The following is a 27,451-nucleotide window of genomic DNA, read 5'->3' on the forward strand; positions in this document are numbered from 1 at the left end:
TTAGATAGACAGAGGCACACTTGCATATAGGAAACCAGTTCTAGGGAAAATCATCAACATTTATTATCTCTTTATCCTTTCACACTCTTTATAAATGGATTTCCTAAATAATAAGCAGGTTTTTATTTTCCCTTTTTGCCTTATGATCCGAATTCAGACCAGTAATTCACTACAGCAGTCATAAGTTCAGCTTTAGGCTGTTACACTGTGCAAGTAAAAATATCAAATACTTACACCAGAAATAACTTCAACTGCCAGTCTTGTACATGAAATGTGAAAGATGCCATTTTGTCTTTGCTACAGGCAAGCCATTCTGTTTTGGGCTGGCCTTTCTGAAGAGGAAGCCATCTGTTCTTGTAGAGGCTTCTCCATGTTAGACAAACAAAGGAACCCTGATTGTGCAAGACTTCAAATCATACACTAGAATTTTGACAATCACTTCTGGTTGTTCTTTTGTTTAATGCATAAAGGATGAAGGAGCAGAACCAGGAGCCTGTGTGACCTTTCCACAGGGCCCGCTCCATCTGCATGTTAGCCCTCACATGAAAGAACAGTGTTTGAAGGCCAGCCAGCCAAAGCTCTACACAGTGGATCTGACGGGAGCTAAGTCCCATTAACAGTATTTGGGCTTCCATATGAGTAAACACTTATCAAGGTGTCACTCATTTTCAGAGCTTGGAAGTAATCTGTTATTTGTAATACATTACTTTTTGCAGCAATAAAGTGGAATGGAATTTCTTTAGGTCTGTAATTCATTGTTTTTTTCAATTATCTCTGTCTATTACTTGTCGCTTATCTTAGCAGTAGCGGAAGGGAGGAAAGGTCAACATGGGTGGTTAACTTGTACATTCCTGTGCCTCTCATTGTGGAAGAAGCAGGGGGAGCAACATGGGAGAGAGAGCAGAAAAACTGGAAAGAGCAGCAGCAGCAGCTGAGGAGAGAAATACAGAAACTTATGTTACATGCGGGAGAAGTGACTCCTAAAACAGGCTTTGGAAGTTGGGAAGTGGAAAGGAACAACGGAGGCAGCATGAGGTGCAGAAATAATTAAAGAGAGTCATTTGTCATGAGGTTTGGGAAGTGCAATAGAGGGAAACTGAAGTAGCAACCAGGGGAGGAACTACTGTATAAACATACATGTATGCTGTTTTTCTTGAAGGAAAAGGCAGCATGAGCTGGATAGCCTCTAGTTACTTGGAGAAAAACATTTAAAAGAGGCTGATTAGTTTTGCAGTTAGAGGGAGCGTGACGTTCACCTTTGCGGCACCCGCGTGTTTTGCCCTCACAAAGGCTCACGTCACGTTTTCCTCTCACTGCCACCAGTGGATTACCTCAATCCACAATATAAATGACGTTTGTCAAAACACTTGTCTTGTGAATGAAAACAGAACTTATTTATTGAAGTGAAGCCAATTTAATAATCACAGAGGTTCTTCAGATGAACATTGCACACAGGCAAATCATTAACAGTTCTCTCAGTACATACTTCTCTCTTTCAATATCATTATCACCTTTTCTACCTATTTTCTTAACCAGCTTATCTCTATTAATATCTATTCCTTCTCTCTCTGACTAACCAGTATCTTCTCTCTCTCTGACTGTCTCTCGCTCTGACTATCTCTATTTCTATCTATACAGTGGGGTCTTGACTTGAGAACTTAATCCGTATTGGAAGGCGGTTCTCAAGTCAAAAAGTCTGTAAGTCAAGTCTCCATTGACCTACAGTGCATTGAAAACCGATTAATCCCGTAACAGGCCGTTTTTGTTCCATTTTGGTTTTTTTCTGGTCTGTAAGTCAATTCTCAGGCTGCAAGTCAAACCTAAATTTTGTGGCCAGAGAAGTCTGTAACTCAGAAAGTCTGTAAGTCAAGCCGTCTGTAAGTCAAGGGTCCACTGTATATCTCTCTGACTGTCTGACTATCTCTATTTCTATCTGATTTTCCCTCCTCCTGCCAAACCTTCATATATCCGCTGACTCCGCCCCTCCAATCCTCTCATAGGCTCATGCAAATTACAGTGTGACTATGAGTGGCAGGAGTGACGTGGAGCAATTGTCACAGGGAGATGAAAGACAAACAGGAGTAGGAAATAAAAATATTCTCCTGTCCCGTTTCACTTTCCTGATGATCCTGAGGTTATCTTTTTTAAAAATATACTCAGGAAGGTTTCAAACGGTAGATGGAGTTCTATAACTATTGTCCACTAAATTTCTGCTCACTTGATGTGCTTGACTATGCATCCCATCTCCAGTTAGATTGTCCTTGTCTCAAAGCATCTGAGAGGGAAATGCCAAAGAAAGCTTTTAATGGTGTCTCTCCCGCCGCCCCCACCACTACAGTATTTTGTCCCATAGACAGACTTGGCCATGCGAGGGAATCTATGGGCATTTTCATTTATTTTCCAATAAACCCCCAATAACAAGGAATGGGGATGTGTTACTTTTATAGGCAGGGTAATAATAACAGTATAAGAGCCTCTTGTTGGCCCAGTATAGTAAGTCATAGAATGGATTCTGCTGATTTTAGTAAAATAACATTTAAAAAACAACAATCATACAGTTTGGCTTCAGCTTTGTACAAAATGTTCTCTTGCTGTTGACTTGATTAACAGCAAGCTGCCCCACACTTGCAATTCTGGGGTAATTGATGGCCTCCTTGTGCTACTTTGTGAGCAATGGAGAAATTGACTCCCCCACCCCCTCTGGAGTTCATTCATTTTCTTTATATATTTATAGTTTGCTGTACATTAAAATACTGAGGATTGTTTACAATGAGAATTGATGGAAGTATTCTGCTTCTAAAATATTACTATTAAATTATTGGGAAGATAACTTCTGCTTTCTACTCTCTTGTTGCTTGTCTTGCATGTCTGTGTGCCTAAAAAAGAAAAAAGTGCATGGCTTCTTCCTGTGTTGATATTGGTTTACTGTGCTTGCTGTCATGGTCTAAAAATAAAGCACTCCGTATGTGTATCAGACTATCATGTTCATCCTTGCACTTACTGTGCAATACGAAATCTAATGTCAAACCATGATCTCTGGAGAAATTTCGCTTTATGCACCATACTATTTTAGCATCCTCTTTACTTATTTAAAATTGTGGCTGGTCATGATGTGAGTGTGGGCTTAACAGTATATATAAACACAAAACAGAAGGAAAGGATGCTTCTACAGTCACCACTAAAAGTGCCACTGGGTATACTACCCAGTATTTCTCTGAGATATTATTATTAATGTCTGCACTAGATATCAACCCCAATAATAATCTAGTTTTGACACAGACCAACACTGCTATTTGTTTCCCTTCATCTCAGACACCACCTTTCATCCATTCTTTGTTCTTACTTTTTTCTTTTCATTATTCCTCTCTTCTTTTTTACATATTTAATTGACGGACACAAGATTGTGTACTTTTTTTCTGCAGTTAGACAGAAAGGGCCCCTGCTGAAGGATTGAAACCTGATCTCGTTTATATTCCTACCCCTCTATCTGTACATCTCTCTGTCTGTAGAGGGGGAAATGCTGGTGGAGAGGGAGGTCTTAGCAAAGAGCATGGTGAGACTTGGAAAAATACCAAATATTAGTTCCATAACTCACTATAGTGAGTCAACCAGGAGAAGACATTTTGTGAGTCCTTATCGCATCCCTACTTCTTTCAGTGATCTATCAGCTATATATTGTACAAACCTTTTCTCACCTGCTTGTGTATCAGTCTCAGAATATGGGGTATTGCCATGCTGCAGTCTGCTGCCCCCTCCTTCTTCCTCTTTCATTCTTCCAACTGCTACTCTGAGATTGTGCTCACTCACTCTACTCTGCCCTGTCCTATGCTGTTGTGTTGGCACGGTTCCCACCCACTAAAGGCTATCTGCTGCTTCAATCTGCCTGCCAATGCTGTTTAGGGTATTTGCTCATTCCATAGTGTGACCTGTCTTCTGCTTCCTTGTTGCTTCTGGCATTTCCTGCTGGCATTCCCACTGTTCCATCTCCTGTCAATGTCCTGTCAGGGAGAGAAGCATGTTTTGCACTCCGGCTGTTCCAGGTGTCAGTTGTAGAATGTATGACCTCTGCCCTGGCAAACTGCTGCTGTACCAGTTGCTCGATATCCTCATATATACATCTGGCACAATCCTGCACCTAAGCGTTGTTTGGGATGGGAATTGAGAATGGGATGCCAGTTCTACCACAAACTTACAGAAACCAGTGTTGTCCACCCAAGGAAATGCCTGGTCATCCAGAGCTAACATCTCCCCTAGGCAATGAACAATCCTGACATTTTTATGTTTCCAGAAGGCCTTTCTCTGCTCCCCTCCAAGCTCCTCCAGGGTAATCTGGAACTTACTCTTGAGATGTGGGCCTGCCATTTGCTGCTGTTTGCATCTTGTTATTTGCCCATCTGCCTCCCTTTTTGCCTGACTCAGCTGCTGCCCTCTGATGACATCTACCCTTCACAATAAAGAAACCACTTGCCCCCACAATACCCAATTAATTTGCCAGCAGCAATGCCCTGTGCTGAGTCTTCAAGTGGCTGAGCTTACTGCTATTGGAGAAGTGGCCCAAATCCTGTCCATGCTTTAGCATCTTCTTGTGGTGCATGCACTCAGCCATGCAAGCATCTGTTGGATACCATTGAAAATGCTTCCAGATTATAGAATTCTTGGGAGCTCCAGTTTTTGACTGTACTGTATGTTTCTAACAGAGATTGCTAACTTGCCATCACTATTAGTTCTAGCAACTGGTGGAACAAGTGCAACTGAAGGGGCAGGGGTGATTTCAGTGTCACATGCTACTGAAATTGTGCTTAACTGAGTCCTCTCAGTCTCCTCCTTTCCACATAAGATATATATGTACTTGAAGAAGAGTTCCCATCCACCACCATTTTGCTTTGCAAAAAGAGATGTGGTAGGAATGCGGACTGGGGTACACATTTCCTTGAATATGATGGGGCTTCATGGTATGGACATGGAAGTCAGTGTCTGATGCTTTTCATGAATCTCTTTCTCAACTACAAAAGCAGCAGCACTGTTACTGCCCGAGCTGACAGTATCTGTCTTAGCACTGATGCCATCCCTGTTCTTCTTTGGCACATTAGCTCTTTGAGAGAAAAGTGTCTTTTTCACCATCTCTTTTTTTTGGACCATTGCCCTAGCTGCCCTGGCTGGATGGTATGAAGACGTCACTGGAACATGCATGAGGTTCCCTCCTGTCTGTGCCACCTTCAACCAAAGACTTCTCTGTGACCTCTCTCCCTCTCTCTCTCTCTCTCTCTCTCTCTCTCTCTCTCTCTCTCTCTCTCTCTCTCTCTCACACACACACACACACACACACACACACACACACACACACACACACACACACACACACACACACACACACACACACACACACACACACACACACACACACACACACACACACTACTGCTGTTTGTTCAGAGAGTGAAGAATAATAGCAATTGTAGGGTGTCTGTTTCCTCTCCCTCTCCCATTCCTTTCAGTAGAAACTGCTGTATTGGGTGCAGGCAGCATGCCTGCAGCCTTCTCCAAGTGCCTACTTCTTCTACCACACACATTTCATACTGCTTGCAGACTCTACCCAAAGAAGAACAGTATCTGATTTTGCTACAACAAAACAAACCCTTCCAATAAAAATAAAAATTTCCATCACAGTCAAGTAACATGCACATCTACCACACACACACACATGCACACTCACATCTATTAACTTAATGTATCTGTCTCTATATAACAAAATCTCATCCTCCCGTTTGATATACCCCAAAGGGGCTTAAACCAAATATTTTCCTTTATAATAAAATAATCTATGAATCTGTAATCTGTAAGAGTGGTCCGGTGGGCCAGATAGGCGGGGTATAAATTAAATAAATAAATAAATAAATAAATAATCCTAAACCTTATTCCCAACTGTATTAAGCAAAAAATACGCAATGAGATGTAGAAAATGTAAATGGAAGTTGAGGGTTCAGAAAAGGAAAAAGAAAAAAACTGATGCAGTGCAGGCTTGCACAGGAGCAGATCCTAACAGCAAATGTTCTGGGGATTCATAAGCAGCTATGCCCATCTTCTAGTCTCTGTACCTGCTTCTAGATTTCATTGGTGCACACAGACATTATTTACAGGTTTTGCTCTCACCCCTCCCCCTTCCTCGGAAAACCCATGGCAGCCCCAGTCAGGAGACACTTCATTCTCTTCCCCTCCTATCTACGGTGCAAGAGTGTATTTAAATTTTATTTCTCAAGAAATCAGTATAGGATGCCTGAGAAATAGGTTTCACTTTCACTTCTTCCTCTAGCAAGCAGAAACCTCGCCTTTTGCTTTCTAATCTATATGAATGAATGGGACTCCAAATATTGGGAATTATTATCACAGATATTTGGAACTATCTCAATTTGGCATAATTTGGTGAATTCTGAATATTTCTAAATCCAAATGCACATCTCTAGTATACAGTCTTACCACAGTTAGTAGAGTGTAAGCTAACTGCATTGTGATTAGATTTCTCTTTAAGCCAGGAACATTTAGCAAAACTGTCATTTAAATAGCGTATACAATAGCTTATGATTTCAACATTGTTTTAAAATATTTGTTTAAAAAATCTTTATCTTTCTCTGTGATCACAGTCCTTGAGGGTTGGTTTCTTCAGATGCAGAGGACAGTATATCTTTCACCTTACCGCAATAGGAGGATGGCTGCAGGAAATAGAGGAGAGGACTCCTGTATCTTGGGCAGTTCTGTGGTAGAGGGGATTTCACCAGAAACAGCTTGCATAAGAAATTTTGTCTTCTGAAATGCCCTCTTTCACACAACCAATTAATGGTACAGGCGCCCTTCCCGCTTTTTCATACAGCCACAGTCCACCATCAGTGATCCTTTGGTGCAGTGCTTCATTTGCCCCCCCCCCACTCCTCCTCAAGTAATAAATACCTGCTGACATTTACATCTTTGATTTTAAAAAAAGGTTCACTGTGAAAAACTGGAGTGAAAAATGAACTTGTTCCCAGCATTTACCAGCTCCACTAATTGGAAACCCAGTCTATTCTATCTGAATTGCCCGATCCTGTATTGAATGACTATTGAGCAATATATTAAAAATTGGTTTAAGAATATAAACATCTCACAAATAGACCTTATAGTTGTTTATAACATCTGTATTTCTTTCATTCAGAACATCTTTCTCTTTTTGAATTATACTATAGCTTTATTCACTGAAAGCAGGGGAAGCATGCTCAAAATATGTTTTTTTGGCATCACATTCTCCATTTTTGCACGTAATGTTACTTTGCTCTTTTACTTATAGACACCAAATGCCTTTTTCATTATCTAAGCAGTTGTGAATTCTGTAGCCATAGCATTGTACTTCCTGGACCTGTCAGCACATGTTAGAATACACTAGCACTTTTCTGTAATTTGGTTCTCTCCCCCCCCCCCCCCCGGCCCCAGCAGGCTGTTCATATCAAAAAACCCCATCTTGTGGCATGACATTTTCTTCATGACAGTCTGCCTCTGAACTGCACTTGCTGCCGCGGTGGTTAAAAGGCTTACAAAGAGAGTCTAACAGCCAGTGGCCAATCGAGATTGTGCAAGCCACATCTGCTATGGATGAAACATGCACGAGGGAGAATAAGGACTTGGAGGAAGACTGGATAAAAGGGCTGCGGCGGGAACCTAGCTGGCAGGTCAGTAACATAAAGGTGTCTATGAATGCTTGAAAGTGCGTTATTATGTCTAAAGTGGCAGTAATCTCTAAACTTTGCAGGCTAAATATAAATGAAATACGTTAATTTGATTTGCAGCTCAGCAGTTTATGAAAGCAGATTCACAGGGAATCAGTGATCATTATGTTTTCATTGTCTTGGAAAGAATGGCCAGACGATTCCAAATCTGTATAGTTCAAATTGCAGGAGGAAAAAAAAAGCATGGTTTTGCAAATCTAAATTTACACTTTCCTCAATAATGGTACTTACATTAACAAGCTGCAGGTGTGCACTGCACTGTTAAAGGAAATGTGTGGATCCCCTTCCCACTTTTTCTCCCTGTATAAATGCAAGTTATTTCTTTTAAAAAAAACAGAAATGTAACACCTGCCATCCAATTCCTTTCCCCATGTCCTAGCAATTTGTAACAAGTATTTTTGTTTTGTTTTGTTTTAACTTCACATAATGATGTGACCCCTTCTTTTAATGTCTGATACATGCTTGCTTTATTATGCTGATTGATAGTGGTTATGCATGCATGCATTTCCTCCTGAAGGCAAAGGCAGCTTTCATTAAGGTGAGCATTGCACAGCAATACTGTTTACACTCTGCAATACCTGTTTCAAATTTACAAAATTAGATATTTCCATTTCATAAGCCGATAAATGAAATCCTCTGCTAAGCACCACTGAGTGGCTTTGATTGCTCTTTACATTACCTCTTACACAGCATCTCTGCACTTTTTCCTGCTCTGCTGCATTTTAATTAGACAATCAACAATATTGAAGAGATATGTCACACGGTAGTTTCTTCCTTCTTTCGACACTCCTCACAAGCTTTGTTTTTGGGGATGCCGTTGTTAACAAATTCTGACAAAGTGCTACTATGATCTCTTCCTGTCATCGGAAACTGCTTGAAAGTACGGAGCTAGTGAAGATTACCACACATCACAAAATACCTCCTTCCAGTGACAAGGAAGTGTATATATTTAAACATATCAGATGTTCTTTGTATTACAACTATAATCTGCAGTTTGACCTTGGTTATACTGGGGGACATCTTGCACCTTAATGATTAGGGATTCAGAAACAGAACTTATGTTTATATAGTGGTACATAGGAACTACCCGCTAGATTTTAATAACTAGAATAGCAGGGCAATCAAAAGAGGAATAATTGGAGTCTGATTTTACATTAAGTACAGGTGCATTTTAAGCCTACACTCTCCTAGTGATGAAGGGCATGTTTCAATCAAAGAATAACTGAGATAGAATACTGAAAATTTAGAGGTGATTCATACATCATGGCAACAATATTCTTGCCAATTGCCCATAACACTCTGGTCTTATTGAAATCCAGTACTCAACATGTTGAGGGTGTATCACTAAAGAATTAAGCAATTCAGATCTGTGCTTTGTATGCACAGTCTAGAAGGCCAGGCTAGAAGTCCTAGAATGGCATGTGCAGTGTGACACAACTATTCCATACAGTTGTATCACATTGCTCATGCTGTGGCATTACTACAGCTGTATGGAGGAAATGGAAACCACACCATTTGGAGAGTATGCAGATAAGTCATTTCGCACACACAAATGTTTGGTCAAATCGAAAATACCAAGGATAATCAGATCTCAGACTTTGTTTTTAACCTAAAACTCTGAGGCTCAACAGCTGGAAGATGGTTTCTTATGAGGAGATTAAGGACGTGATCAGCCCAGAATTCAGCTTGCACTCCTTTGAGAAAGAAGTTCATTTCTAGTTGACCCCTTTATCTTCTATCCATCAGCAAACAATTTTGGGGAATGGGGGATGACTCACGTTTTGTGCCTAATGTTGGTAAAGAACACAAGGAATTCCTGAAGATCTGCTGCTAGTAATCAAGATATCTACTTATATTCTGCTATTTTCTTAGCACTACTTTGAAAATACATCCAGATTAAGACTCTGATGAAACTTCAACAAACTGGTCAATATCTGTTTGATAAAGATCAGTACCTACAAAGAATGCCCTTCAAATCGGATCAGTTTGCAGCATCAATGGTGGTATTGAATTTACTGTCCTGTAGTATGAGCTCCATTTAAATTTTGCTTTTTCTATGATCTCACTAGGTAGACTTAGACAAGCCACTATGTTAGTTCATACACTCATCCCAAAGAATGTTAGCTTACTGTCTGTGCCTGTTATGTAAATGGTTGAAATAATGCAGATGAGACACTTTTAAAATACTATGTAAATTATAATGCTACCATTGTTGTTATTATTGAAAGAGGATCATAGTGGGATACAGAAAGAATGGGATAACAAGAATTTCATTCCAAGTTAATATTTGATCAGGCTGCTGGCAGCTTCTTCCTTCTTCCTACAACAGGACTGATGGGAGACTGATCCAAAGAAAACAGCTGGGTTTAAGTTCAAGAGGCCAAAGCTGAGCCACTGTTTTATGGTAGGTTGGGGCTTGAGGCCACTTCCTGGCTGACAGTGAAATAACAGCCATACTTATAAAACAGGAGTGGATGAAATACAGCCAACTTGAAGATCTATTTGTGTGTGCCGGCCCACCCTGGTCTCCCAGGCCATCCTACACCCCATTTTTATTATTTTTAAAATTCTGAAATAGGCACTTGTATTATCTAATTATTTTTAATATAAAAATTAGATACACACATTAAAGACTAGCCCTCTGGTTGCCGACAAATTTTAAAACTGGGCCTCAATCCCACGGAGATGGCCTACATGTGTTGTAAATCTTAGCTATGTTTCTTTTTAATGATTAAGAGTATGTCTGCTCTGAACGACTATATCACTGGTTCTTAACTAGGGGTGTGAGTACCCCCGGGAATGCGAGAAAGCATTTCTAGCGGTGTGAGTGTGAGTGTTAAGAATTTTTCAAAAATTTTAGATTTATAATATAAAATTTAAAGCTGTTTCTATATAAATTTGACTCTACTGTACTATGTATTCACGGTTGATGTTAGTACTTCTGTAATGGCAAATGATATGAACATATGCTACTGATCCCCACTACTGCCCACCCTACTTTAGTCACTGCTCATGCGCTCACCAGTACCATGAGAAATTGCTCAAAACGTGCAGTTTGTCATGCACAAACATTATTGAAGCAGGCCAAGTCACAAACAAATGCTAATTTTCTTTGTTTTCAGTAAGAATTATAATTAATTTTTGTTTACACCTTATTTTACAATTTTACAATTTACTGTGTAGTTAAAATAATGTATGAATATTACTTTATTGTTTGTAGTAACCCTTGCCATGTCGAAAAGAGGCCAATGGAAAGACGATTGTGTTGCTTACGGATTCACTTGTACAACAGAGAAAGACGGTACCCAGCGATCACAATGTATTTTATCTTGCAAGATATTTTCAAATTCCAATTTCAAACTGTCAAAGTTGTTAGAACATTTCAACAATCAGCATGGTGGTGAAGCTGCAGGACATACACTTATCATCTTGAAGTCTCAGAAGGCACGATTTGATGCCGGTGGTACTATCACAGAATCTGTGGCACTTCAGAAGCATCTTATCAGGTGGCATATCTGTGTGCTGTGTGTGGGGGGGAAGCCTCATACAATAGCTGAGGAATTGGTAAAGCCATGTGCATTGGGAATTGTGGAAATTGTATTAGATTCTGAAGCACATAAGAAAATTTAGCAGATTCCACTCTCAAATTATGTGATTTGATTGCATGTTCGATATCAGTCAGGATATTTTACTGCAAGTAATACAAGATATTAAAGCCAGTCCTCTGAAAGTGAGTATTCAATTAGACAAGTCAACTGATGTTGGTAATTGCAATCAGCTATTAGTATTTGTGCAATACATAAACAAAAAGGAAATTCTGGAGTAATTTTCATTTTGTGAGCAACTGGAGTTGACAGCAAAAGGAACTGATGTTTTCAATCTCATTAAAGACTTTTTTTAAAAAAAAATTAAATACCAGCTCAATTTGCACTGATGGTGCCCATGTGATGTTAGGCAAAAATTCCCAATATCTTTGCATATCTGAAGAAAGAACACAGGTTACAATAACACATTGCATGTTGCACCACCGTGCACTTGCATTGAAAACTTTGGCAGAGAAGTTAAAACAGCACTTAGCTACTGCGGTAAATGTAGTAAATTATATCTGGGGACAGACGCTTAATCATCATATCTTTTGTGCTTTTTAAGAAGAAATTGGTGCTGACCAGACCGTATCTCTTTATCACACTGACATAAGGTGGCTCTCTAAGGGATGTGTGCTAAGCAGGGTTTTTGAAATATGCCTGGAAATTATTCAGTTTCTTACTTACCAAAATTGTAATTTAGTTAAAGACATTGAATTTAGTTAAAGAGATGCAATACTTCGACTGGCCTACTTAGCAGATACATTCACTCACCTGAACTAATTAAATACATCAATGCAAGGATATGGTAAGAACATAATAACAGCTACTGAAAAATTACCTGCTTTTATTGAAAAACTAAAAAATTGAGCATGTTGAGTTGAAAATAGTAATTTTGCAAACTTTCCCTTGCTTCATGAAATAGTTCAGGAAAGTGAGAAAACCAGTTTTACCTGAAATTTGTAATGCATCTGCAATGATTGAGTGCATCTTTTTGTGGATATTTTCCATGGGAGATATTGGCAAATAGCAGAGATGGGTTCTGGATCCGTTTCTTTTTGACCTTAATTCTATAGATTATGGTAATTTTATAAAAGATGATCTTATGGAAATATGGGCGAAGTGGGATTTGAAAAAATGGACTTAGAATGATTCTGGTGTGCTCAGTTAGAACAATTTCCACAACTGGCGAAGGCAGCATTGCAGACACTTCTACCATTTAGTAAAAGGTAAAGGTAAAGGTTCCCCTTGACAATTTTTGTCCAGTCGTGTCCGACTCTAGGGGGCGGCGCTCATCCCGCTCTTCAAGCCATAGAGCCAGCGTTTGTCCGAAGACAATCTTTCCGTGGTCACATGGCCAGTGTGATTTAGACACGGATCGCTGTTTACCTTCCCACCGAGGTGGTCCCTATTTATCTACTCGCATTTGCATGCTTTCAAACCGCTAGGTTGGCGGGAGCTGGGACAAGCGATGGGTGCTCATTCCGTTGTGTGGATTCGATCTTACGACTGCCGGATCTTCTGACCCTGCAGCACAGGCTTCTGCGGTTTAGCCCACAGCACCACCACGTCCATCTTCTACCATTTGCTACCACCTAATTGTGTGAAATGTGATTTCCATCACTTTTGCACATAAAAACTAAAACTAGAAATTGTTTAATGCAAGTGATGACATAGACATAGCTCTTTTGAAAAAAGGAACCTCGCTTTCAAAATATTATTATGAATAAACAACAAATTAGCCACTAAAAACTGAGACATTATTTTAATTTTATGTCAATACATATACAGTATATGTATCTGTATTTCAGTAAATAAACTGTTTTGCAATAAATGTAATTTTCTAACCAATACATTGGAAGGCAGCCCATCTAGGAGAAGGAAAACTCTGATTTCAAACTTCCACTGCCTTGTGGCTATATCCATTCATAGAAAAGGCTTCAGGAGTTAACCTAGAGGCAAAATCCGGAGCTGGAGTCCCGAATGCAGTTCTTGTCGTTCTGCCAGCTCCTGCGACGTTGCTGGAACCAGTTGTATTGGCTCTTGCCTTTCCATTGGACCATTTCAGCAACGTGGAGAGGGGGGATCTGCTGCTTGGGTAACAGCCTATCCTCCATATTACTTTACCCAGGCCTCATGCTCTGGAGGGGACACTCCTCAATTCAGAGCATGTTACCATAGTCTTTCGAGACTGAAGGATGCCTATGTAACATTGGAACACATTTTTCAAGGGAGTGCAAGAACTTGTTTTGAGATTAAGTGGGGCACTGACCACTAAAAAGGTTAAGAACCTGTTTACTATATGATACATGCAGTGAACCCCATGGCACAGTGGTTAAGCTGCAGTACTGCAGTCAAGCCTCTGCTCATGATCTGAGTTCAATCCTGATGGATTCAGGTGGCAAAAGGTTTATTTATTTATTTATTTATTTATTTATTTATTTATTTATTTATTTACTTTATATCCCGCCTATCTGAATCACATAGGACCACTCTAGGCGGCTTACAACAATGACAATTTACAATAAAAATTAATACAATTTTAAAGTAGGGGAAAGGCAAGAACGAAGTGAAACGAAGACTAGGGCAAAGGAAAAATAGGGAAGGTCAGGAATTGGCGGTGGGGAAGGCCTGCCAGAACATCAGTGTTTTTAATTGTTTTTTAAAGATACCCAGCGAGGGGGCGGCGCGAATGTCAGGGGGAAGGTTATTCCAGAGGCGAGGAGCCACCGCCGAGAAGGCCCGATTTCTTGTCTTTTCTTTCCGGGCCTCCCTCAGCGTTAGGCTCCTCAGCCTCACCTCCTGACTCGCGCGAGTGACACGGGTAGATCTTGGTGGAAGAAGGCGTTCCGCCAAGTATCGAGGCCCTAAGCCGTTTAGGGCTTTATACGAAAGCATCAGCACTTTGAAGTCGATGCGGAAACGGATGACTCAGCCTTCCATCCTTCCAGGGTTGGTAAAATGATTGCCCTGCTTGCTGGCGGGCAAAGTGTTCTGTGCATAATCACATGTTGTAAACCACCCAAAGAGTGCTCTAACACTATGGAGGAGTATATAAGTCGAAACAGCAACAACATTTTCTGTGATACTCTGTGTAATGGGAGACCCTTTGAACTGTTAGCAGTTTAGTACTGGATTTAGAGGACACCCCATCCCAAAAGGAGTTGCCCTCTTCTTGGAGCATGAGCTTCTCCCACTTTCAAGCAGTATGAGATTGTTTCTTTGCTCATTTACTAGACTGTCCTTGGAATTTGCAGACAAACTAGATTCTGTTTATTCTAGAGTGGCGCAGTAATAAGACAAAATTCATTGCTTATGTCAACTTTTTTTAAAAAAAATTATGTAATTATAAATTACATAAAGCAACTCTTAACATTAATGTACAATATGAAACAACAAACATTTTTAGAATTAAAACAGAGTTAAAAAACAGCATAAATTCAAAATATGAAAGAGAGTGCGAGGAAGCCCTATTCAGGCATTGTAGTTTGAAAGCAGGGGTGGCTGTAGCAGTGATGGGAATGTGAGGATGCACTTAAGTTTCTCACCCCGCCTCCCTCTCTGCCTGTCAATCATATATTGATGTGTTTTGTGTAAAGTTCTGAAGAGGTGTTTTCATGCAGAACAACTGAACGTGGTTGTAGCATTCCCATGATTATGGGCCCTGCTAAGGGAGAGCTCTGAATCACAATTTTTAAAAGTGCATTCAACCTAATATGCTAAAGATGTCTCTCCAATGCTGGTTGCATTTCATTCACTCCACAGAAGCCTCATTGACAAGCAGGGGTACAGGGGTTGCTTTGAGGAAGGAGTTTTATATGCATCTCCAATGCAGTTATAGTTCTCTCTTCTTTCAGGGAAAGAACACCTGAACAGGGCTAGAAGGAATGTGTGTTTGGTGCCAAAGAGAATGCAATCTGCTAAAAATTAATGTATGCCTTTTATATGTATGCAATATTATCCAGTTATATACCAGTATTATTCTGATATAGGAGTTATAGAAACCTTCAGACAAAGTAATGTGTCAGTTTCCTTGTTAATTCCTGATTTATGGTCTTCTACGCAATCTTTCTTAAAGCTTGCAAGATTTTGGTTCTTAAATGAATAAGCATTTGACCTAAAGAAATTCTTCTCTCATGTGTAGCATGATTTTTAAAAAACGGTTTAAGATCAAAATATTTGGATTTAAGATTATGTCTTTTCTTTTGCTCAAGAAAATGAATTTCACTTTTGTTTTAAAGGAAGGAAAGCAATGAATAGAGAAACTTGTAACTGCAATGGAAAATACTGTGAGAAGTCTGAGAATTAGAAATCTCACTAAATTACCCATACTCAGGCTACATTAACATATTGGTAAAGGCTGCTGAAAATTCATTAACTTCCATGAGATTTCTTGCCTCCACTACAAGAAAGCAATTGTGCTTTTTTTCAATCAAAATTTCTGCAATTTGCACAAAATAGGTAAAGGTTCCCCTTGACATTTTTAGTCAGTTGTGTTCGACTCTAGGGGGCGGTGCTCATCCCTGTTTCCAAGCCGTGGAGCCAGCGTTTGTCCAAAGACAATTTCCGTTGTCACGTGGCCAGTGCAACTTAGCTTCAGAACGCTGTTTCCCTTCCCACCATGGTGGTACCTATTTATCTACTCGCATTTGCATGCTTTCGAACTGCTAGGTTGGTGGAGAGCTGAAACAAAGCAACAGGAGCTCACTCCGTCGCGTGGATTCGATCTTACAACTGCTGGTCTTCTGACCCTGCAGCACACAAAGGCTTCTGCGGTTTAGCCCGTAGCGCCACCATGTCCCTAAATATATCTGTGCAAATCCATTGTCTTTGTATTTTTCCTGCTTTGAGGCAAATACAGATAGGAAGCAGAAAGACTCCCTGACTGATAAGAAAAATGCAAACAAGTCTTGCAAAGCAGCCGCTAGTATAGTTTAACTGCTCAGCTTGCATGATTTGCACAGCATGTTAAAACCATCATTGTAAATGCAAAGCTTTCCGTCAAAATAGACAGAAAATATTTTGTGGACAAGGAGGAAAATGTGTCTCTGAAAAACAAATGGAGACTTACAATTCTTGTTAGTTACATGCCTAACTCTCTCACTGAATTTAATGGGATTTAACTGTTGAATCAGTAGTTCCCAACCTTGGGTGACCCAGATCTACTTGGACTGCAGTTCCCAGAAGCTGTGCTGGCTGGGGTTTCTGGAAGCTGCAGTTCAAGAACACCTGGGTTACCCAAGGTTGGAAACCTCTGCTATATTCATTATATATATCCAGAGTAAATGTTATTAAGTTCATTGGGTCTTTCTCTAGATAAGTGAATGTGGGATTGCAGCCTATCACTGGCTACGTTGCCCATATGTTTATTTGATTATACATTATTTTCACTGAGCAAATGCTATGTGAACAGTTTTCATTGTCTTCACTGTCATTCAGCACATGGTTTGAAAGTCAGTAAGGCATATGTATGTAACATGTGGATTTGCAGGTTATATTTTACCATATCGGCTTTTATATTTCTGAAGAATAAGTTAACTATGTAGCCCAGACATTCAACATTCTTGTTAGCTGAGCAGCACTCTAGGACAGATGATGAACACAGTGTTCAGTGGTAATTCAAGATGTTGACTAAATCATGCTATTAATGTTATATGCAGTTTGAGCATCAATATTTATCACAGTTTTACCGCAGGTAAACTGATTTTTATTTCATATAAATAAAATGGGTATTGTAGGCTAGAACTAATTCTTTGACTATTTGTAGGCCTCTGCTTGTAGCACTTGTTACGAACCAAGTGACAGGCAATCCTTATAAAGTTTTACCAACTCACCAACCATATAAAGCAAAATACTATTATGTACCCACAATGCAACCAGAATTCAAAGACCAATTGCGAAAAACCTAAGGCAATGTGAGAGAATTTATGGCTAAGCTTCAGGTTTGAACAGTGGACTCCCAGTCTTAGCTACAGTTAAGGGAATGTTACATGGATAGTTTCCTACATGGATTGTAAGGAATCCCTCTCTCCAATTTATCTCTACATACTGTGCAGAGTATATATTGGTTTCACCCAAAAAGGAATGTATGTTGGAAAGGTATATGTCCCTACTGTGTGGGAACTGATTTGTGGATGTACAGTACAAGACTAATGGGAGACACGAGGGTTCTCTTGTGTAGCTTTCTTTCATTTTGGTGGAAACTTTACAGTAGCTTTTCCTAATGCTTTTGCGTTTTCTCTCCCCTCACCTCATCAAACTCACATATACCTCATTACGTGGTTCATTAGCTTAACGTGGCTCAGTTTCTGTCATCTTGGATATCCCCTTTGTTCTTTGAAATTGGGGCTCAAGAAACAACTTTAAATCTGCCTGACATCCTCTCCTTTATTAAGACTGGATTGTCCAATTGTTCGGGGCTCTTCTAACATTGTGCCTCTCTAGCTTTCTACTTCAGTGAATGAAAGAACTAGAGCTCTCTCTCTATTTTTTTAAAAGCACTCAAAAGTTGGGCATTCTTTTTTCTCAGACAGAACTCTCTGATCAGTCCAAGCTTTATGAAAACTGAAATAACAGCAGCATTATTTACATTAGTATTTTTTATGGCTGTCAATATTTTCATTCCCTTCTGCAGCTTCCATTAAGCAGGAGCTGAATCTATTTAATGAAAGATGAAGAACAATATGGCATCAAATGCTCCCTGATCAAGATCAAATAATTCACTGCTATAGGATGTGTCATAGATTTTTTCACTTTAGTATGATGAGGTATGTGAAAGTAAGAGATGCAGATAGTTCAACATTGTAAACTGGCAGGGAACATAATAGGATGAACATGTTTTCCTTTGCAAGTACTTTTTTAAAGGAGGTTTTCCTTTGTTTTAAAGCTAATCCTTGGGGCAGCAGAAGGAGAAGCAAGTGCTTTTGGTTCTGGAAGATTAAGTAATTTAATACCATATGAAATGCTTCATTTTTGTTTTGTGTTTTTAAGTCTGCTTGTACCCTGTCATAGCATTTATGATCTTGAGATACTCATTCTTTTCAAAGGATGATGTAATGCCAGTGGCAGAAGTGTTGGTGCAATATTGATTTATGATATTGATTTAGCTGGTGGATTTTTAGTTGTAAGTAGTAGCAAAATCAGGGTGTTTCATTTTGAAATACCTTGTGCAAGAATTTCCCTATAATACATCATTTGATATACAGTGGTATAAACATATACACACCATCATTCCAAATCCTTTTTAATCAATTTGTCATCTGTTTCTAATAGTATTTTATCCAGGGGTATTTGCTCTACATAAAAACCCTCCATTTTATCTTTTACATATTCTAGTCCACCAGTCTATATTATATATATCTTGTTCTTCCAGCTCGTTTTTTATTTTTAATTCCCTTCTTTAACAGTGATTGCAAAAAACATGACTGAAGTGTTTTGGGGTGTTTTTTTTGTTGTTGTTGTTTAAGTCTTTGCTTACCAACAGAAGGATGGCATCCTGGCTTCCCGAGAAGGTAGTAAAATCAATTGGAAGTAGCCAGAGAGAAAGCCTTCTCTCATATCAGTGATCTGGAAGCAGATGTGAGCAATAGGTAAAAGAAGATTTAAGATAATACAAACTATAGTGATGCTGGAGCTCTGTCCTTTTTTGCATCTACCTCTCTCTCTGTAGGTCTGATCCATCAAGGCTTTTCTTATGTCCTTAATTACATTCACATATAGCTCTCACCTCTCATACTTAAAGAGATTCTTAGTTCTCACTTAGTCATGCAGGGTGTGATCAGGCCTGTGTCCTGCAGTTTGGCTCAAGTTGAGGATAGGCTGATTTGCTCCTTTTCCTAGTGATCACATGATGTACCATATTTTTCCATGTATAAGATGATTCTTTTCTCTAAAATCTTTAGATTAAAATTTAAGGGTCATCTTATACCCGGAAGTAAGGAGAGGGGGAGGGATCAAAGTGCTTTTCCATTCCACTTTCTTCAGAAAAAGTGGAGGGGGAAAGCTGGAATCATCAAAGTGCTTTGATTCTTGCTTCCCGTCCCACTTCCTTGCGAAGAAAGCACTTTCCCAAGAAGTGGGAAGTCCTAGCCTTTCAGATCAAAAACAAGACACAGTATTATTTACATTGATTGCTATAATATCATGCTACCCATATTGTCAACTCTAGTTCAGACCTTTACAGTAGAACCTTACCTATGTCTGTTAAAAATTAAATTTTGTTGAGTTCAGTAGGACTTGCTTTTGGGTTAAGTACCTGTAGACAGAGTTTAGTTGAAATAAATCTAATTAATCGATCAATTCATTTATTTATTTACTTACCATATTTTTCGCTCCATAAGACACACTTTTTTTCTCCATGCGTCTTATGGAGTGAATGCAATAACCCAGGGTTCGGCCACCACCACCCAAAAGCCTCCCACTGCCATGCTGGGAGGCCTCTGAACTGGCAGCAGAGACTGCTTTCTGTTTGGACCTCACCATTCTGCACTGCTAGCTTTCTAGGATCTGCCTCCTGCAGCCCACCTGGAAAACCAGGAAGGCAAACAGGCCTATGGCAGCAAGCAGTGAAAATAGCAAAGGACCAAAGAGTGGTTCTAGAAAGACCAAGGGAAACCACAAACACAATCTCCCACTTAGGCAGTTGATTTTCCCACATTTGGGGAAATCACAGGGGTCAGCTCATCCAAAGTGCAATAGATGAGCTTACCCTGGGAAAACCACTTTTACAACAATGGTACAGTGGGGTCTCTACTTAAGAACTTAATCCGTATTGGAAGGCGGTTCTCAAGTCGAAAAGTTCTTATGTCGAATCTGCATTTCCCATAGGAATGCATTGAAAACCATTTAATTCGTATCTGCTCTTTTCCATCGATAGAAACTACAGTGGAACCTCTACTTAAGAACTTGATCCGTATTGGAATGGTGTTCTTAAGTTGAAACGTTCTTAAGTTGAAGCAAAATTTCCCATAGGAATGCATTGAAAACTGATCAATCCATTCCGGCGGTTTTTTGTCCTTATGTACAGGCACATTTGTATGCTGAAGCATTAATTCCCATAGGAACTAATGCAAAGCCGGTTAATCCGTACTCTACCACTAGGGGGAGAATTTTTTTTTAATCTAAGAGATCTGCCTAAAATGACCTAAGGTTAAAAAAAGGGCAGGAAAGTTTTTTTTTCCCCGTTCTCAAGTAGAAGCAAAATTTAGTGAACAGAGCTGTTCTTAAGTTGGATTGTTCTTAAGTAGGGACATTCTTAAGTAGAGGTTCCACTGTATCTCCCCTGCCAGGTCTGAGTTTGAATGGCCCCTAAGCCTCCTGGCCCTTTGTGTGCACTATCCCCCAAAGGCATGGTGACCGCCGGCTGTACCTCCTGATCAGAACAGTGCTGCACAGCCCCAGTCCTGAAAGAGGCCAGGAGAGCTACTCAGTGTTTTGGGGTGCCCCACAGGACCCCCATCAGGGGCTAGATGTTCCTCCCACAATCCTCCAGTGCACAGATATTAGCATAACTGCCTGCTTGCATCACCCAGTAGGCTTCTCTATTGGAGAAGCAAAGCAGGAAGGAGGAGTCTCTTTCCCTTCACCTTTTGCAGAGAAGTTAGACCATGTGACTAGCCAGACATTTTGAGAAGCAGAGAGACAGGGGGAGAGAGAGATAGGACAGAAACAAAAGCTTCTAAAATTGGCAGTAACTTAAACAGGCCTGAGAATGGTGAGTGGAAGATAAAGTTACTACTGAGAGCCTGCTAGAATAGCTCTCTGTAGTTCAGAGCTTTGCAGGAAGCTGCATCACTTCATCATAAATTAGGCCTAAATAGAAGTAATTTTGCAGATATTTAAAACATTAAGGGACGGGGGGGGGGAGGCTAATGTGTATTGTTAGCCAAATTTCATTCTGAAGCACAGAATGATTAAAAAGGCACTGAGCACATGCAGAATAAAGTTCAAAAGGGAAACCAAAAAGGGACCTAACAATCCTTTCCTTAATATATTACCATTAGGGCTACAGGTTTTATTTGGTGTATTAGCTTGCCACGTTAGCTGAGTCCAGTTTTTATGGAGCAAGGCAATTTGAATTGCAGAGGGCAGATCTGAATCACAGATCTGAATATGTTCAAGTAAGGCTTTGAAATCTTGAAAATTGGTTTAAGAACCCAACATTTCATAAATAGCATTTCACATGTACACACACACAACTGGAAATAGAAATTTTAGTAGTATTTTTGTGTTAACAAAAGCTGCATGGTGTCGCTCCCCCTGTTTTTATTGGTTTTTCTTAATCATTGTTGTTCTACAATATTGCTGGTAGACTTTATCTTTTCATTGTGATTCCCAGCTACTGTATTTTATCCTATTGTAGTCTCTAAAATTGGACAACCATCTGTCAGATCTGCTCTGATTTGGATTCCTGCATTGAACCAGGGGTTGGAATTGATGGCCTTATAGGCCCCTTCCAACTCCATTATTCTATGATTCTGTGCTGCTTTGAGATTATATTTGTAAAAGGAAGCAGTATATGTGGTGATGAATAAGGGGCACATTTTTCTTGCAGAATATGGGAACTCATTCTACCAGTACAAAACAGAAAAGGCTAGCATATAGCATTCCTTTTAAACTAGAGGTAGTAAAATATGCTAAGGAGCATGGAAACAGTGAACAGTGCAGAGACATTTTGGGCCTCCTCATCTGAAAAATGATTAGAGAGTGGAGGAAACAGGAGGATCAGCTGCAAAAAGCTGATAAAAGTAAGCACACTTTCTGTGGACATGCTGCATGCTGCAAAGTAAAGAACTGAATGATGGAGAGAGAAAAAACTTTTGCTGTAAGGAAGGAAGGGAGGAAGGGAGGGAGTGGAAGTGAGGCATGCTTTGCTGTTTGCTTACACCTGTGCTGGTGGTGATTTCTTCATCATAGCTCTTATTGACTACCCAGCAACAATCTGTTTATTCATCTCTTTCAGTGCAATAACAATTCATTATAAGTGTTAAAAATTGAGATGGTACTGTAATTCCCACTCATTGTGTGTCATCCTGCTGTAGAAGTCTGCTTCATGATTCTCCACTTCTGGTACATGTATGACTTGTGAAATGACATGCTTGAGAATACACCAGTCCCAAAACTGTACTGTTAGTAGCAAGAAAGACATGGATTTTGTTCCTCCTTGGTGGTTGATATAAAGCATTGTAGTGTTGTTGTCTGTGGCTATTGGAATAACTTTGCCAACTACAAATTGTTCAGAAGCTCTCACTGTGTTGTACACTGCAAGAAGTTTGAGGTAATTGATGTGACAACATCTATCTATTGCTACTGCCTTATGAATTTGCCAGAATATTTTTTTTCTGGTTTTCCTCTCCTGAAAATGAGGTGCATCTTATTTGGAGGTGCGTCTTACGGAGCGAAAAATACGGTATATATTTTAAAAAGATTTTGCCCAGTAGTCCCAGAAAGTTTTCACTGTGGTTTACAAAAATATTTACAATAAAATCCCGCGTAAAGATGGGTGCCATCTTAAAGACTAATAATTTTAATTTGGCACAAGCTTTTGTGAACAACAGCTCACTTCTTCATTGAGATGAATGGGGTATCTCTTCAATAGGCTATAACATTCTTATATTCATATTACTTCCCACCCCACATGAGTATGAGTATTGGTCTACTGAGAATGTATGCTGTGTCTGATCTTTTGAAGAGGTGGGTTACAGTCAACAAATGCTTATGCCAGATAAATCTCATCATTTTTTGCCACAAAACTTTTAGTTTTGCTGTAATGGACTATACCTTAACAAGAATATTTGTCTGAAATGTATGTAAGTGCGCGTTAGTGTTGAGAGTAGCACCAGTGATTCAGTGCATTGTCATAGTAATTCAGTTGAGGTTCTTTCCTGTCCCTCCTGGCCATCATGACAGCTATGCTTGGAAACCTCATGGATAAGGGTGTGGGGTTAAGGTTGGATCACACAAAACTGTTGTTCATGCTACATTTGAGCATGTACTTCCACAAAACAAATTTAATTAAGTGTGTAAAATGCAAGGCTATTTGATGAACATTTTTGCTATTATACTAGGTGGGAAGTTTATTTTGTTCTTGTTTTGTCTCAGTTTGCTGTATATATATGTTCAGATAGTGTATAATCTCCCAACAGGCTAATACTGTATATAAATGTTCTTTTTCTTTATTTAGAAAACGCCCTAAATTTAGAAAATGCCCTAAATCCTTTTAATTGAGAGGCTTCTTCTCTTTCCATATATTACATACTTGTTTTCCTTAACATATTAAAATAATACTTGGGGAAAATTGATTTTTAAATTTTATAGCACGAATTATATAAGCTGATAAATCTAAAATTAATAGCTAAGAAAACAGTAATTTCAGATGGGATAATTTAGATTTTTATCATTTACTGCTCATAAAAAGTAGACCTGTTCTATGGCTAATTTTAGTTTTATCAAGAAGATGAATTGTTCAGACTAATGAATGTATAGATATTCAATGCCAAAGGCATTTGTGGGAATCTGTTAATCATTTAACTGTGTCATGGCATATGCTTTGTCTTCATAAACGAATTAAAAGACAAAACATTGTCCAATAAATGGGCACTGGTCTTTGATACCTACTGAAAATTAAAAAGCATTTCTCTCAGAAGGTACTCCAATCTGTTGCTGCTGTGATCAAGTAAATAATTAAAATGGTGCTGGGGTGACGAACCCCATGGCTCACAATATATGTGAGCTTTCCAGTTATACAGATGTCTCCTTCCTCAGGAGACAGTGATATTGAGTTCTAGAGGATTTTATCCCCAATAAGTGCATTCAGGATTTCAGCATTAAAACAGTAATTGAAGAAGTAGTTTATAAAGTAAATATGTTACAACATTGTCTTGTGCTGAAGATCTTATAGAGAACTTAAAGGCATGCTAATTGTCTCTGAATGAGGAACTGATGAAGTTTTTTTTAAAAAATATTGTAGAAATGTTTCCCCATGTGTCAGGTAGGATTATCCTGAAAATATATTTCTAAGATCAAAATAATTGTAATATTGCTATGAAGGAAACAGTTTGGGATTTATTTATTTTTAAAATTCCCCTCAAAGTGTTCTGGGGCAATAACAAATCGACAAATCATATTTAGAATATCCACTGTTTAAATGGAATTTCATACTTGCTTTTCACCTGTAGAATTTCTTAGAACAGAACATTCAGTGATCTTCTCAGATTTGTTTTTTTTTTTTTTTTTTTTTTTGAGAGAGAGAGAGAGAGAGAGTTTGAAGGCCCTTGAGAGCATTATGTTAGGTCAAGAGTTTTGTCAAGAACTTATTTAAGCGTGTTCTTGGTTGTACAAAACAACCAGAAGGAACGGGCTTCTAACAGGAAACACTCCCAATGCTGGCTTGAACGATTGTTCCCCTCTAAAACACCAAAGCTTTAGTATGTGTGTGTATTTTTTTTTCTCTGGGACTTGAAGAAAAATAATACTTTTAGGACATATTGCCCTAGATTTAACTCACTTCTGGGAATAAAGAAGGGGAAATAGATATTTCTAAAGGCCGAGCAAGTGCTGCTGATGTGTAGAGGAGGGACTGGGTCCTTATGGAGCAATGAACTTCACTGTAAATGGAATGTGGAAATGTAAGTCATGGTATTCTTCTAAATGTGGGATTCTGGTTGTAGAAAGAAGCCTTGAATAGAGGAAACAGCAAGAATTAGTGCAGGGAATCTTAAACTTTCTACTAAGGAGTTTAGTTGGTAACAGGTAAAATTGTTTGAACATATTGCTCAAAGACATCTATTTCATTCTTGACTGTGTGTTTATTCTGCTGCATAAGAATAAAAGCAAGCAGAGCCAAGAATTGTAATTGAATTTAATTGCTCGATGCATTTCTTGTTTTGCCTACTTTTTTATTTACTCATGTACAGTATTTTTCTCTTGGCCGTGGTTATTTATTTATTTATTTATTTTTATTTTATTTGGTTTATACCCCGCCCATCAGGCCTATAATACCACTCTACGCGGTTATTATTATCATCGTCCTCCATGCCGTGAGGGAACAGGCTGAGTAGGTGGGACTCGTCAGCCCTGGAATGCAGCCCATCTAAGAGAAGGAAAACTCCGTTTTCAGACCTCCACTACCTTGTGGCTATATCCACTGATGGAAAAGGCTTCAGGAGTTAACCTTGAGGCAAAATCCGGAGCCGGAGTCCCGGAGGCAGTTCGTGTCATTCTGTCAACTCCTGCGATGTCGCTGGAACCAGTTTCATTGGCTCTTGCCTTTCCATTGGACTATTTCAGTGACGTGGAGAGGGGGGATTTGTTTGTTGGGTAACAGCCTATCCTGCATATTATTTTACCCAGGTTTCGTGCTCTGGAGAGGACACTCCAACTTCGTGCACAGCGTCAAAACACTAGACGCTGTTCCAAGTCCTCCATACAGAGCACGTTACCATAGTCTCTCAAGATTGAAGGATGCCTATGAGGAATTGTTACTATGTTCTCTCAAGTCACTTCCGCTTTATGGTGACCCTATGAATTAATAATCTCCATGGGGCCTGTCGTTAACTTGCAAATTCAAGCCCATAATTTTCTTTACTGACTCAGTCCATCATGTGTCAGGTGTTTTTTCCTGCTGCTTTCCACTTTTCCTGGTGTTATTGTCTTCCACCACATCTTACCTTTCCATAATATGCCCAAAGTTTGAGAGCCTCAGTTTAGTCATTTTAAATATCTAGTGAAATTTCAGGCTTGAGTTATTTGTCCTTTTGGCAATCTATGGTACAGTATATGTAAACACTACATTTGAGATGATTCTTTTTCCCCATCAACTTTCTTCATAGTTCAGCTTTCATATCCATAAATTGCAATCAGGTGTAGCACAGACTGGATATCATTGGCCTCCAGTGACATATCTTTATACTTGAGTGTATTTTCTGCTCCCTTGATAACGATCCTTCCAAGTCTCAGTCTTCTTCTGATTTCCTGACCAGTTACCATTTTGATGATTCAGCTAAGCTGGTAAAACCCTTTCAGAAGATAGATTTCTTTATTGTCAGCATTAAAGTTATGTAGTTCTTCTTTAGTCATAATTTTTGACTTCTTAATGTCCAGTCATTCAGTTGTAATCCTGTTTTTGTTTTTGTTTTGTCTTGTTTTTTGCATTTTCTTCTTTAACCCTCCTCACTAGTTTATTTTAAGTCATTGCTATTCTTTGCCAGTAGTATGGTGTTATTGTAATAGAGTAGGCCCGTTGAATGAGTGGGCATTTGGTGAGTCAACTCCTTTGTAAATTCAGTGTTCTTCTTTAGTTGCGACAGCTACATTAAACTAAGTCACAACTAGAATAGGCCCACTTGAATTAAGGGAATTTAATGAGGAATTGACTAATCAAATCCCCAGTCATTCAGTGGGTGTAATCTAATGTGATATACTATCCTAATAAACAGGATTTCAGTCACTATAATCTACAAAGCACAAACTGATTTTCTTCAGAAATTGTTTGGTATGCTTCCATAGCCAACATATATTTGCTGTATGATTTCTATTGGATCTTTCTTTTTTCAATAAAACTTCAAGTTCAGGCATTTCTTGTTCGATTTATGGTAAATGACTTTATTGTAAAATCATTTTCTTGCATAGGAAATCAATGCCATGGTCCTCCTCTTATCACAATTTGTTGTCTGCTTTCTTTGCAGGTGAAATGCATAACAGTTTGTGGGCCTTTGTTTCACTTTCCATATTTGTTGCCATGTTCTTGTAAGAAATTTGATAGATTATGAAAATAAGTCTGTTCCTAATTATACAGTGGTGCCCCGCATAGCGACGTTAATCCGTTCCAGGATTAACGTCACTATCGGGATTCTTCACTATCTGGGCGGGGAAAACCCATAGGAACGCATTAAACTCCTATTAGGGAAAAACTCACCGGTAAGCGAAGAATCCTGGATCCGGACGGTCCACTTACCGCTCACTGCATAGTGTGCGTGGCCATCATAATTTGTTTCACACCAATTGTGAAACTAGCCCAGCCAGCGCTTCTCCACCTCTCTGCACAGCTAGCATTCCAGAGAGGAAGCAGAATGACAAGTCTCCCTGCTCAGCTGCTGAGTGGTTGGCTGTGTGGGGAGA

The 27,451-nt window shown here is 39.3% G+C and overlaps 1 protein-coding gene across 3 annotated transcripts in view; it reads left to right on the top strand.

The window, feature by feature from the left end:
* PPARGC1A (PPARG coactivator 1 alpha) overlaps positions 1-27,451 on the top strand; it is a 913,403-nt gene that overhangs the window by 499,001 nt on the left and 386,951 nt on the right. The window contains exon 1 of one of the 3 annotated variants that reach the window (XM_078394050.1): positions 7,519-7,694. The exons of the other annotated variants lie outside the window; for them this stretch is intronic. Within the exon in view, the coding sequence (XP_078250176.1) occupies positions 7,614-7,694 (81 nt within the window). The 5' untranslated portion in view covers positions 7,519-7,613. Of the gene's footprint in view, positions 1-7,518; positions 7,695-27,451 lie in introns of those variants that run through there. 3 annotated transcript variants of the gene reach the window in all.

Source organism: Pogona vitticeps, chromosome 5 (assembly GCF_051106095.1).
Source record: "Pogona vitticeps strain Pit_001003342236 chromosome 5, PviZW2.1, whole genome shotgun sequence".
Taxonomy (NCBI): domain Eukaryota; kingdom Metazoa; phylum Chordata; class Lepidosauria; order Squamata; family Agamidae; genus Pogona; species Pogona vitticeps.